General features: G+C 38.7%; 1 protein-coding gene across 1 annotated transcript in view; it reads right to left on the reverse strand.

Moving 5' to 3' along the window:
• Positions 1-1,786: 1,786 nt before the first annotated feature.
• LOC106641649 (cubilin) overlaps positions 1,787-14,082 on the reverse strand; it is a 28,751-nt gene continuing 16,455 nt past the window's right edge. The window contains exons 6-16 of the mRNA XM_089596398.1: positions 11,101-11,312; positions 9,744-9,951; positions 9,456-9,664; positions 9,120-9,351; positions 8,863-9,048; positions 8,530-8,772; positions 8,231-8,451; positions 7,960-8,142; positions 7,745-7,874; positions 7,455-7,639; positions 1,787-2,690 (exon numbers count right to left, since the gene is read on the reverse strand). Coding sequence (XP_089452524.1) covers positions 1,867-2,690; positions 7,455-7,639; positions 7,745-7,874; positions 7,960-8,142; positions 8,231-8,451; positions 8,530-8,772; positions 8,863-9,048; positions 9,120-9,351; positions 9,456-9,664; positions 9,744-9,951; positions 11,101-11,312 — 2,833 coding nt within the window. The 3' untranslated portion in view covers positions 1,787-1,866. The remainder of the gene's footprint in view (positions 2,691-7,454; positions 7,640-7,744; positions 7,875-7,959; positions 8,143-8,230; positions 8,452-8,529; positions 8,773-8,862; positions 9,049-9,119; positions 9,352-9,455; positions 9,665-9,743; positions 9,952-11,100; positions 11,313-14,082) is intronic.

Raw genomic sequence — 14,082 nt, forward strand, 5'->3', positions numbered from 1 at the left:
AAAAAACAATACGAAAATGTGAGGCTCATCGTAATAGTTTATATTTGCTGTTTTTTTTTTTTTTTTGTTCGTCATCATTTCACATCCGTAAGTACATTTTTCGGCGATAAAATCATCGACTCTCAGATCACACGTCACATTTACAAGCAATGCACGTTTCGTAACTTTGTGATAGCCTTAAATTAAATTTTGCATATAAACTACGATTGTAATTCCGTGATCTATCAGTATACTTGACGGTCCCTTGACCCACCACTCGGACTCTCTATGTGTACATACTTGCATATACATATTTATATTTTATTACAGACACGCGTGAGATCGATTAAATCCGAGCTCGATCTATTTTTTTTTTCTTAAATCGAAGCCAAAACTGCAGTTACATTTTATCCTATCTACAATTAATATGACGCGTACGCGCGTTAATTTTTTTTTTTTTTTTTTTTATTAGTTACGCTGTATGGCGGATCGCAATTAAGGTTCCAGGAGTTTTTTTTTTTTTTCTCTTTTTTGTTATGATCGTATTGAGAAACAGTTAAAGCTCTTGACCGTCGACGATTTTTCGTGCTTTTAGCTCACGATTCAAGGCCATTCGTCTCGTTTAACGTTTTCTTATTTTCAATCGATTTTTTTCTTACTTTTTTTTTCTTAAAAAAGAGAAAAAGCAATTCGCGTTTACATGAGTATAAAAAATTGGATATCAATATTAATATTACGTTATCATTATTATTATTATTATATATATATTATACTATATTATATTATATATTATTTTCCATGCTGATTTCAGTCGATCTCTGGATGTCGAAGGCAATATTGTATGTATACGTAATAATATACTACCGGAATAAAAAACGCTCACAATAGCGCGAGAAAAAAGGCGACGGCAAAGAGCCTTAATCGTTATTAAGCGTTACTCTCCGTATTTTCTTTGGTAATTCTTTACACTCGGGCTCGGCAACAATTATAACAATTATGTGAACAACAATTAGACTCGCACTAGTTTTTTTTTCCCCCCTTGATTCCCACTCCAATGAATGTGCTCGGAGAACAAGAGGTCAAAGTATGACTTTATACAGCGGTTATTTTTCTTCTGTTTTACGGCTAATAATGGCAGTACTGTGCTTTTCTTTTTTTTTTTCTTCTTCATATTTTAAAATGGTAGGTACTTTCTTAAAATAGCGATTCGATTGATGTTTTATACATAATTTTTACACTTGTTTTCTTTCATTGTCTCATACAAATGTGGTGCTTTTTTCCATCTCTGCCTTTAACGCGCGCGAGATGATAAAAAGACCGGTACAAGTAGGGGGGGATACTCTCCGCCTTCTTGGTTTTAAAAAAAGCTCGGAAAAGTGCAGTGACGGATTGCTGATCAGCCTTACCTGCAGCATGTGCCATGCTTGTCCAGCGCCATTGCCGAGAACCACTCGCATATAAGTATACAAATATTTCAGAACAACAAATCCGTCGTGAAAAAACAATGCCAAAGTACAAATCAGCATTGCAATTCACTCGTCTCAGAGTCCCAAGGAATCTTAACCAAAAGTAAAATAATAAAATTTAAAAAAAAACCGACAGCGACGTACAGCGTTAGCACATCAGCAGCAGTAACAACATCGTCATTGTCGTGTACAATAACGCGGGCGTGAGCAACAACGCAAAAGACGATTATATATATATATTACATGCAATGTACGTATGTATATAATATATGTATGTATGTATGTATATGCAATAACCCAATGATAATCGTTACACAATGTATGTATATTAATCGCAATCATCGTGTTATAATCGTATAAGGTCATACTTTGTAGTTGAGAAGCCGGCAGCAGCGGCGGCGTACTCGGCCGCCGGCCGGCATCAGCGAACACCACCGCCACGCTGTACGGTGGCGCCACTCTCGGGACTACTGCTCGGCTCCTCCTCGTCCTGCAGGTGGAGCGCGAGCTTCTCGACTTCCTCTCCGTCGTCGTCATCGTCGTCGTCGTTGTTGTCGTTCTCCTCCTCTTTCTCATCCTCCTCCTGCTCCTCAGCCCCGACACCGGCGCACCTGCTCCTGCCAGCGGTGGCGGCCGACATCGACATCTCGTTCTGGACGAGTTCGAGCTCGGCTTCGCTGTCGCTCGCCGGGCTGGGCGACTGGTGGTGCTCGGGCATCCAGTAGTCCGTCGCGCCCAGAGCCCCGGTGGCACGGCTGGCCGACCTGGGGGGCGGGTCCTGGAGCAAGCGCTCGTCGTCCTCGTCGTTGTTGAGCTCGAGCCGACTGGAGGGCCGCGAGCCCACGTGCGTGTGCGAATGATGGTGCATCAGCAGCCGGTGGTTTTGTTGATTATGGTGATGGTGGTGGTGGTGGTGGTGCTCGAGCTGGTCCCCGCCGCCACCGGCGCTCCCACCGTTGTGGTGCTGGTGCGGGTGGTGGTGGTGATGGTGATGGTGAAAGCAGCGTCCCGTGCGCTCGTCCACGCGCTGCTGTAGGTGCTCGTCCAGGTGTTCGGGGTGCAGGTGGTGGTGCTGGTGGTGGCGATGATGCCGACCGTGGTCGTGGTGATGGCTACCGGCTTCGCGCATCTGACGACGCACCCGCCGGTGGCAGATCACGCACAGCACTATCACGAAGATCACGGCAAAGCTGGCACTGCCCGCCGGTAAGGCGTAGTAGTTCTCCGGAGGCGGGGGTAGGCTGCCTGTAATTTAGAGAGACGAGAGTGCGGGACGAGAACCACGACGGTGGTGGTGGTGGTGATATTGTATGGCGATGATAAGTAGTTATGGATGGAAAGAGTGAATCGGCACTTGTGGGGGATTAATGGAGGTGAGGGTTTTCGTAGAGAAGTATTTTTTTTTTTTTTTTTTTTTTCTCTGTGAAGGTGCACTTTAAACTTTTGCTACTTTTGCTTTGAGTAATGTATATGACACTGCAGTTGTCGGTGAATCGATTGATGCCTGCTGCATGAGTGAAAATTTTTGATGCTCGTGGCAAGATGATATTGATTATTTAATGTCAATGTAATAATATGACGTTGGAGTGGAATTCACAAATCGTAATGATACAAAAAAAGGAGGAGAAACATTGATAAATGGAAAAAAGTACAAATTCTCCAACTCAACACTCGAAAGGTAGGAATTCCTTTAAATAACAAACAACAAATTTAAAGTGCATTCGTTATTCCAATAAATATATTTTATTAAAAATCCTGCCGCTTCATTTGCGATCTTTATTTAGAAAAAAAAAAAAAATAATAATAGTAAAATAAACCAAAATTTCTACCATCAAAGTTTAAACTTTAGTTCGGAATTGTATAGCTATAAAAGCTGCTGCGAAACGATATACTCGTGCAACCTATAACTATTGTAGTCTTTACCTATATGTATCTGCAGTAAATGTTTTCCTTCATGCTTCATACTCTGTTATGGTACTCTAGTTACCATTTTAATACCATGTATGTATATGGTTTTGCATTCATTTTGTAAGCTTTACGGCATCAATAAGCTAGTCGCACTTTAAAAGCGATAATTTACAAGTTATTTTGTACTCGAGCTTGCAACGTATTCATTTTGACCGAATGAAAGCGACAGGACTCAAATAATTTTATATCATTTTAATTACCACAATAGTTTCCAAAACATTGTGAAAATCATTTTTTTTTTTTTTTTACGTAACTTTACTATGATAAATCATCTACTTTCTTTTGGTTGAGCGTTCATTAGTTATTATTATTATTATTATTATTATTATTATTATTATTATTATTATTATTATTATTATATTACTTTAGTAATACATAAGTTATGTCAACTTAAATTGACATCTTCATTGAAAATTTATAGTATATTATGCAAACAGAATGTCCCTTGGCTGTGGGAGTTTAGTCAGACGTAATCAACGGAAGTTAATTTAAATTAATAAAACGTAATCAAGCGTATTACGTAAATCAATTAACGATTGACCAATTTTCAATTTTAAAGGAAAAAAATTAAGACATTTCGTTAGATCCTAATGGCTCAGTCATGAGCTTACATATAACGGCTCAAACTGCTAATCTCGAATTTCTTAGATACACTTAATGGATAATAAGTATTGCATATCAAACAAACACTAAAGTACTTTTCTTTTATCGTCGTTGTAATACTTACATTTATATTACCATCAATCGGACACAAATAACAAAGACAAAAACAGTTATGTGGAATGACAAGAATATTTTTATAATCTCGAAGAATTCACCGCGACTTATATGATTCACTTTTCCAACGGGACATTTTGCTTTCGACTCGTATGTAATAATCATGTGAATTTATAAAGACACGACAGCGATAATGCATAACGTTTTAGTTATCGACATATTTTTATGGTCACGTACTAAAAATTTAACGATTAATAAATCTGATATTTAACGTATACATCAGAGTATAACGAAAAAAAAAAAAAAAAAAAAAAAAAACGTTATCATGCAGTATATTATATACCTAAAATGTATATATAATAGTATAATATCGCAATGCTGGTATTCTGCATATGTATACTTATAACAATAGTAACATGGCATTCCAGTTTAGGCACATGCATGGCATCATCAGGCTCCGAGCAGTAAGTGTCTAATATTCCGAACGTGTAAATATTTTCTGTTTTAGTAGATCCCTTTTGTTTTTCGAAAAAAAACTAACTCTAGTTAGGACTAAAAATTTATTTATCGAAGCAAAACATTTGACGCAATATATCTGTAGAAAGTTACCTTCTGCTGAGTGAAAACTACAAAAGTACCGAAACAAACAGCGAAAACTACTTAACAAAAAACTCTCTGATCCTGCGGGAAAAAAAAAGTATAAACCTCTCTTTTAGCTATTTTCTATAAGCAGTTAAGATAATTTCATAGTTTGCGTAAAAAGCTGCTTAATGTCAAGTCTAATATTATATTTCTTAACAAACACATAAGCGCTTTGAAAAAGCTCAGCCAAAAATAATGCAATGTAACGGTTTCAACAACTTTCACTTAAACTAAAAGCCACAGCTGTTGTTGAGCGAAGTGTAAGTTGAAAAAAAAAAAAAAAATTCCATACGTACACTAAGATGTCCCTTATTTCTCCAATAAAATGTTTTTTAGCTTTCAACCCCTGAGTTACTTTTAATACGAAATAAAAAAAATATCGAAAGAAAAAAACGTATCTATTCGCGGATGCATGGGCATAGAGTAATCTTACATTATGTATAATAAATTTTAAAAAAACCATTCCCAAAACATTCAATGCACAAGCTTGGGCGCACGTGCCAACGATGCAAATAGCGAGAGAAAAATACGAGGTTTCAACAAAGTGCGTGTGTACAAAAATATAATTGTTCCAAAGAGAAGTAAAACATAAGATAAATCAAACAAGATGGAGAAAAAGAGAAATAAGCGTGTGTGTTGTGCGATAGGATAAGACTCACGTGAGATGGTTTTGCAATTTATTGAGAAGAGGGGAGATTTATTTGTTCGTAAGAGGCATGCCGGAGATCTTCGGATCATCGGCTCAGATGGCCACGAGCACAAAGCACAGATAGAGAGGAAGCACGACAGTGTGTCCGGCTAGCGCTGGGGCCGAGTCGGTCGCGACTGCACCTGCGGGGACACCACAATACCAATCGCAGCAACCCCGACAAATTTTATCACCTGTTAGTATTTTGCACTTGGTAAACACAATATAATTGTCTATTTTCTATTTTTTTTTTTTTTCTTTCTTTCTTTCTTCTAAAATTAATATTTATTCCTTGTTTCTTTTTTTTCTTTTATAAATATTCCATTATTAATATATCTACAAATGTTTTTACTTAACAAGTTGTGCTCAGTCTTTCGAGAATATTTCATTTTTTTTTAGATCTTTACTTGTCAAGTCGTAATAGATATTTCTGTATAATATTTTTTATGAACAATACGAAATTATGTGTCAGTAAAATTTTGTGTTTTTCGCCAATATAATCTATACTTATAAAAATTGAGTGTATTTTTCTAATAATTGTAATTATCATTTATCAGGCACATAATTAAGTGTATTTATATTTTTAATGTACAAGAAATGAAAAAAAAAAAAAAATTTCAGATTTTGCCTTTTTATAATAATTGCGTAATGGTATTATAAAACCTCTTGAAAGATTAATTTAAATGATCGAATATGGATTAGTTATCCGAGTGTATCATTTATAACTTTATAAGTTTTTTTTTAACTATTCTTAATTTTTCGAAAAAGTTTAACAATTTTGTCCATCAAAAGAATAAAGTATAGTTACCAGGTACTGAAAGATATTTATAATTAATGATATATACATGCCATACGTGCGGTTTCAATACAGTGTAAAATTTTTTACAATATAATATATTTATAATACATAGGTATATTGATTAAAAAAATAAAATTAAAAAAAATTATTGGAAGTAGAGTTAAAGAGAAAGCGAAGAAATTGCTTGGATGTACAGTTTTAAAAGTGATAACAATTTTGTGGCAGTAATCATATGATTTTTCATGGGAGTCTTTATATTATATCACAGAATACGTTTCGACATTGTCAGAGCATTTTTTGAGATAAATACATGGTTAAAGTATAAGATAAATACCAATTTGTACATGTATACGTGATATTATACAGGGCTTGGTGCATGCCATTTTACAAATACATACGTATCATAACTGGAGATTAAACATTTTTCAAAATAAATCATCGATAATAGTATTTAATATGAAAATTTTTATTTACTTAATAAATAAATGTATTAAAAATGAATGTGCGTCGGTGAAAATATTTAGTCTTACAAAAAAAAGTTAATCAATAAAAATAGAGTAGTGAAAGCGTTTGTAGACAACATTAAATATATCTACATATAGTTGGAAATTTTATGGTGTATTTATATATCATATAGGTGTATACATATTTATATAGCTGTATGCATAACACGCGTGTGGATCACTGTGTTATTTAAGAGATTAATCCTGGCGAGTTGAATAATAATTTCACCGAATAAAAATATTCTACACGATGGATTATTGTTGAAACGAAAATAGTATCGTTAGATAAACAAAGACACGTAGGAAAGAAAATTGCGTTGATTGTCGAGTGTCCACAAGAGAGTTGCAATTGAATAAATATGTATACCAAGAGATGTGAAATCGCAATAGTATTATTTGTACGAAACAAAAGAAAAAAAAAAAAAAAATTTGGAGAAAAGCGGACACCAACAGGCGGCCATGAAATATATATTATGCACGTGGATTTTCGTATTCGCAGAATCTCTAAAATGTTCGTCGTAATCAACAAGTCTTTTGCCATCCGAATAAAAAAATCATACGACTCTGCACCCAGATTTTAGGTACAGATCGTCATCGCATGTATCATCACTAGGTATTGTCAAATATAACCGTATATGTAAATATATATATAATAATAAAAAGGATGAGAGACTACGATGTCCGAGACTTACAGTGATCCTCGTCGGAGGTGTCCTCGGGGCCGCAGTTGCGTATGTCGTTGCACTTGAGGGAGCCGTCGATGCAGTAGCCGCTCACCTCGCAAACGAAGCCACCCGAGCAGTCCGCGTCCAGGATCACCTCGGTCCACACCGCGCGAAAGCCCTGCTGGCCCACCGCTTTGTCCGCCGACAGGAAGCTACGCGGCGCACGAGACAAAAAGCGCGTGAAATCGATACGATGAATGGGAGAAGTATTATATATAGATCGACAACAGACAAAACGCGAATCTCCTAATCTCCACCTTAGTCGCATGTTGTGGTCGTCGGAGATGTGGCTCCACTTTTCCTCGGGCTCCTTGGCCCCGCACAGCTCCACGGGCGTCGTATTGGGCGATATCCACATGCGCAGCACCGCCGCCGGACACCCTCGAGCTTTGCAAGTGAAAATGTCAAGGTGAAATCTATAAGATCATTGGACGCGAGTACAAGAGAGAAATATACGATAAGACCCGCGTACCCGACTGTTCCCCCTCGACGGAGAAGAGCTCGAAATTAAGGAGTATCTGGTGCTTCGGCCTCACGCTGATGAACCAATTGCAGGTCTTGCTCGCCAGGTTGCGCGACGGCGCGTCGTACTTGTTCGGGAAGTTCGGACTGGTTATCACGCCGTAGTGCAAGCTGCTTATGTTGGAGCCGCAGTCTGCGCGAGCACCCACATAACGAATTGAATAATCGAGGGTCGGGGGAAGGGGAGGAGGAGAAAGATAATCGATGCGTGGTATACGTACCACCGAAAATGGACTTGGCGTTCTCGAAGATGTAGCGGGCCTTGAAGCCGCTGTAGACGAGCTCTGAGTCGGTGTGCAGGATGACCTTGACCCCGCGAGCGCCGAGGGTCGACTCGACGGGCCCGGGCGCCGTCATGCCGCAATACCTCCCTATAAGCTTCTCCGTGTCGTCCCTGTACATGTTGTAGATCTCCACCCAATCGTCCTGGCAGTACTCGATCCTGCGATCATTCAAACGTTAACAACTTATGGTACGGGATGAAAAAAAAAAAAAGAAAAACAAGAGAGTATATGGTTACCCGTAGTGTCCGCTGACGTTGAAGTTTTTCGTGCGTATCTTGAAGTGATCGAAGACGAGGGTGACCTGCTCGTTGGGGGTAGCGAGGAACAGGTACGTGCAATTGGTGTCGCTCGGGTAATTGCTCGGGTAACGGGGTGAGTTGAACTCACCCCGTTTGCGGGAGGAGCTGCGATAGGTGAAGGTGCACGTACCATCCGGAGCCGCGGTTCCCGGTATCCTGTACTCGGTCTCGAACGTGTAGCTATACGCAACGGGACAATCAATTGACGTGCTCGCGCTCGGTGTCGCATACGTGTATCATACATATGTATAGGTATATGTGTGTACGCACTTGGCCTTGAAGCCCCGGCCCTGTTGCTCGCCGCTGCTGAACACCATGACGAGCCGCGGCCCGTCGCTGACCACGCGCTCGGGGTAACTGTCCTTGCCGCACAGCTCGTGATCGAACTTGTCGTACGAGTCCGTGGCCTCCTGGCCCTTCAGGTACAGCTTGAGGTAGCCGTCCGTGCAGCTCGACCTGCGTCATTCATCCAAGCTCCCAATTTCCATAGTTTTTGCTTCAACTGCATTATACATGTATACACTTACTCTCCCTTGGCGAGGCCCTTTGGTATGTCGAGCGAGGAAAACTCGAGCCTCACTCGCTCGAGGTGCTGCGAGTCCTGCATACCGTAGATGAAGTAACGGCAAACGACCTTCGGTATGTACGGGTAGGGAAAATTTGGGCTCACGACTTGCCCGACCGATTCCTTCTTGCTCAGTATCTTTTGGTCGCACTCCGTGCCCCTTATGTGCTCGCCACCGTAATTCGTTATAAAATCTGGGAAGAAGGAAATAACAAAAAAACGTCCTTCCTTTCTCGGAGTGAGGAAAAAAAAAAAAAAAAAAAAAAAAAAAAAAAAACGTGTTTGTACACAGTAATACCTAGTTTGACAAAGCTCTCGGAGAACTCGAAGATACCCTTGAAGCCGCGATTTTGCGTGTTCGCTGTACGCTGGAGCGTCACAAAGAGAACAAACAGGCTCGACTCGGACGAGTACAGCACGAGGTTTCTCTGTTGGCCGCAGTAGGTGCCGATCACGGCCGACGTGTTGTTTATGCCATCGTACACTTTTACATAGTCGAAGGGACAGCTGAGAAACACAATGTTATGTACACACCTTGTACATGTATGGAGGACAGAAATTAAAAAAAAAAATTAAATCGCCTTACTGGGGACCACCGAAGAAGAGATCAAAGTCTCGAAACTCGAGTCGCACTCGTTGCCTCGGTTTCCCAACAAACTGGTAGCTGCAGACTATGTCCTTGGGATAAGTGCCCGGATACGTGGGCGAGAGGATGTTGCCCGTACGCTTGACGTCCGCGTTAACCACGAACGAGCACGGCAGACTCGGCGCTGGCGTACCGATCTCGTACTCGGCTGTGGGTGTTACATACACATTGCCAAATAATAAACGATCGGTATAATGTTTCATCACAACTATGGCCATACATATAAGTATTATGATCGAGTTAACTCAGGACACGCTTTTCTTTTCTTCTTCGTTCGCACAATGGTCCTACATTTTACTCACGTAGACATTTTTATAAAATAAATTTACATTGACGTGGATAAATTATTATGTATTAATTATTTACACCCCTTGGTTGGGCTGCTAACATAATAGCACCTTTATGTACGCTCGGGTCAATCGACACCTTTTTTTTTTTTTTTTTTTTTTTTTTTTTTTTTTTTTGCTCTGCATTATACACGTTTGTGTGAGTTGAAAGTAGGTACGGTGGTGAATGTTTGAGCACCCAAGGTTCAAAGCTCGTACGTAGGTATACATATGCGCCTACGGTAATTAAAAAGAACTGGCTGGAAATAAGTTGGCTTCAAAAGTTTCCCGATGTATAGGTAACCCCGGGGGTTGGTAAAAGTTTTTGCGTGTATACGCATTGACTACGGAACTACTGATAAATACACCGGGTGAAACAAGTTTAATCGACGGTGAAACTTTCGGAGGCGAAACGAATTACTTACCGGCAAAAATTCATGCATACACGTATATATGTATATATATATATAAGCGTGTGCGCGGACGGGGATTTTCAATTAAATTAAATCGAACGTGCGGAGAAAGGGGTGGCTTTTTCGAATAAAACACGCGCACAACGGACTTGGAGCTCGAGTATCTTCGAGGGGGGGGTCTTTAAGCTCCGACCGACCATGAAAAGCAAAAGTCCCTTTTGATTTCGCTGCATCAGCCAAACGGGGGTGGCAATATAAATTCGTCCGGATAAAAGGGCCGAATGAGCTTAATTAACCCCGGGGAATCTGCGACTCATCGGCTTTTACATCAGCGTCCGTGCCCGAGCTTCTGCGGTGCGTGGATTTGATCGCGCGTTATGGTCTCATCGTGACCGCGCGGTCATAGAGTGTGTGTCCCTGTGGGGCGAAGAAGGAGGATAAGATAAAGAACAAATCGACCGTAAGGGGGATACGCCCTTTTCTTCTTCCCTCCCAATGCATATGAATTTGTATGACCTTTCGCGTGCAAATAGGTGGGATGGTTTGTTGTGTACTCACAGGCGTTGATAAAAGCATAGCGTCCGTCGAAGACACTTGGCAGAGTGAGATTTTTGTCGGTGTAGAAACTGAGGGCGATGCCCTGGTAGAGGGAGACCCTCTTGCGGGGAGGTATAGGGCCGCAGTACCTGCCCCCGAAGGGCGTCTCTATCAGCTTGGTCGTGTTGTCCGTCCTGATCTCCGTGTAGACGTCCATGTACTCGTGAACGCAGCTGGTGACGATATTGTGCAGTTGTCAAAGAATCATCACAAATACAGACACCTTGCGTGTGCCATCGATTATGTGTCGATGGGTTGTTGCTCAGAGCTGTTTGCGAATTTCGGTCGCAACCCGTTATTTTTCGATTTTACGATGGAATTTGTGAGATTTATCAATCGGGAACAACGAATCTTTAATCCATTTTTTTTTTTTTTTTTTTTTCATCAAACTCCGGTGACTGGATCGAAAATGTTTAATCGTGATCCAAGAAAGAATTGATATCGGTAGTTTATAGTAGTTGTGAAAAGATGCCTCGTAAATTCATTTTCAACTAAAATTGCTATTTCACCTAATTAGATTAAAATAATAGCGTACCCTTCATTGAATTCGATTAACTAAACAAAACTTTGGATTAAGGATCAACTTTCAAAAATAAATCATACTCACGTTCAAATGAATTCATCGAATCTGTTAAAATAAATCGAAAAATAAATTGTGGCCATTGGGTCACGAACCTGTGCAGCTCTGGCTAAGATTATATTAAGTAATTAACATGTAATGGAATAAATCGACGACTTGGAGTAGTTGTCAGCGTCGATATCAAATAAATCACAAATTTTATGTGTATGGGCATAGAATGAGAAAACAGATGGAGAACAAACGGGAGATATTTATAATATAGTAAAAGATGTGAAGGGCACATGTGTGTAATTTCATATAATAAAGAAGAGTTGTTTTGATCTTATAAAGAGCGTGATCGAAAAATTTTAAACCGAGTAATTTTTTATGTAATTTTCTTATTTATTTATTTTTTATTATTATTATTTTTTTTATAGAAATGCTGCTTTACGTATACACTTTTCCAAAGGACAGTCCATCCTTTAGATACGCTCGTGCATTTTTGCCAATAACCCGTTTTACTGTATCATCTAGTTTTATTCACACAATTATTTTATTAAATTCAAATGCAACGATTCTATACATAAGAAAAATTAATAAGAAGTAATCACACCAGATTATTTGATTTAATATTTATGTTGCCCGCGTTTAGTGCACCCAAGGGTCAGTTTTGCATGATTCGAGCGTCGCGTGACTAAATTGTTTGAAAAGTTAAATTAGGTATATATAGCACGGGTCTCCGTAATATCACGTGAACAAGCGCACCCAAGCGTTTAATCGGTTCATGCCTTTTTAAATGCCAATTAACAATGTTGCTAATGAAAATCTATTGATTAAGGGTTGGTTTTAGCTTGGGATCAAAGCATTAAAAAAAAAAAAAAAGAAAAATCAGCAGCCTCATCAATCTAACCGGCTATATATGTAATAGGGGGTATACAAAATGCGCAGCAAAAAGGGGGGCTATGGGCAGGGGAGTTTCATTCACTGTTGGCAAAAATACTTTGTTTGGTGCACTTGAACATTTTCACTCGGCGATTCAATACAAAGTAAACAAACGAACATAACAAAAATCAACTCGTATCAAGAGTATGGTATAATAATAATAATATACATCTATGCAACGTGCAGCAAAATGTATAATATGCGCGCAACAGCCAATTGTAAAATAAAACAATACAGGTCCCACGGTGTTCCACTGTGCCTTTGTTAGGCTCGACAAAAATTTTCATTCGGAGCATGCAATCTTTTTTTCTCTCTCTTTTTTTTTTTTTTAATGTTTATTCATATATTTACACGATATTTATAAACAATTTATGTACAAAGTACAACGCAATTGTTGCAATGGTTATAAAAGCTACCGAATTACTATAAAATATATATACACGAAGTTTATCTTGATAGAAGTATCTCATGATTTTTTTGATTTTTTTAATGATGTATAACATGCATCGATTAATACGTTTATATTACATTTTCACGGGTACTAGAAAGACGTTTTTTTCTTCCATTTTTTATTTTTTAACCAACTTTGATTCTATAATAAGTCGATGTCTTGCATGGAACGACAAAGTTGCAGCGAAAATCAAGAAGTTCCCGAAACAAGGTCATAGATTCGATTGCAAACTATTTAAAATTTTGAATACATACTCTAGACCAATGCAAAATATACTTGTGTTTTTTTTTTTTTTTTTTTTTTCATAGAATAGTAATGAGTTGTACTTTACCGCTGAAGATGCTAATCATGCCATCGGCAAGTGGAACAAACATAAATAATAAACGATAAAACAATTTCCACCAACAACGATTCATTTCAAACATCGAGCAGTTGCTTCATTTGATAACAAAAAAAAAAAAAAAAAAAACTTTTATACATGATAACGTCATTATATCTACAGCGTAATGATATGTTACGTATATACTAACTTGGTTATTTCGAGGGAATCGTATACACATATAATACACATGAAAATGTCGACGTGATTTTTGCCCAGTTGAAAATGAAAACTGCAGTGAAATTCAACAGGTTTGATGTACTCGGGGGTAAATTTGCATGGCTCAATATTTCATGATTATTATTATTATTATTATTTTTTTACAAAAAAGTATGCTGGCACGTACACAACCCGTTGAAATCCACCAATGTAGAAGCAAACGTGTTGATAAACGGTAATGAGTATACGGTGAAATTAGATAGATTTGTGTGACAAGGATATATTATACCCACGCAGTGGGGAAACGGTTTTTTCACCTGTCTGTTGCTCGGAAAAGACTATTTCTCACTGCTTGGTGTGCAAAATGACGAAATGGGAGACATCGAGTGCATACGGGAAGAAGGAAAGGAAGAAGATGTTTTTTAATAAAAGTAAAAGTATATACTCAATGAT

This window comes from Copidosoma floridanum, unplaced genomic scaffold, assembly GCF_036245765.1.
Source record: "Copidosoma floridanum isolate Cflo_tuat_1 unplaced genomic scaffold, Cflo_Japanese_pri ptg000030l, whole genome shotgun sequence".
In the NCBI taxonomy this organism is placed as follows: Eukaryota; Metazoa; Arthropoda; class Insecta; order Hymenoptera; family Encyrtidae; genus Copidosoma; species Copidosoma floridanum.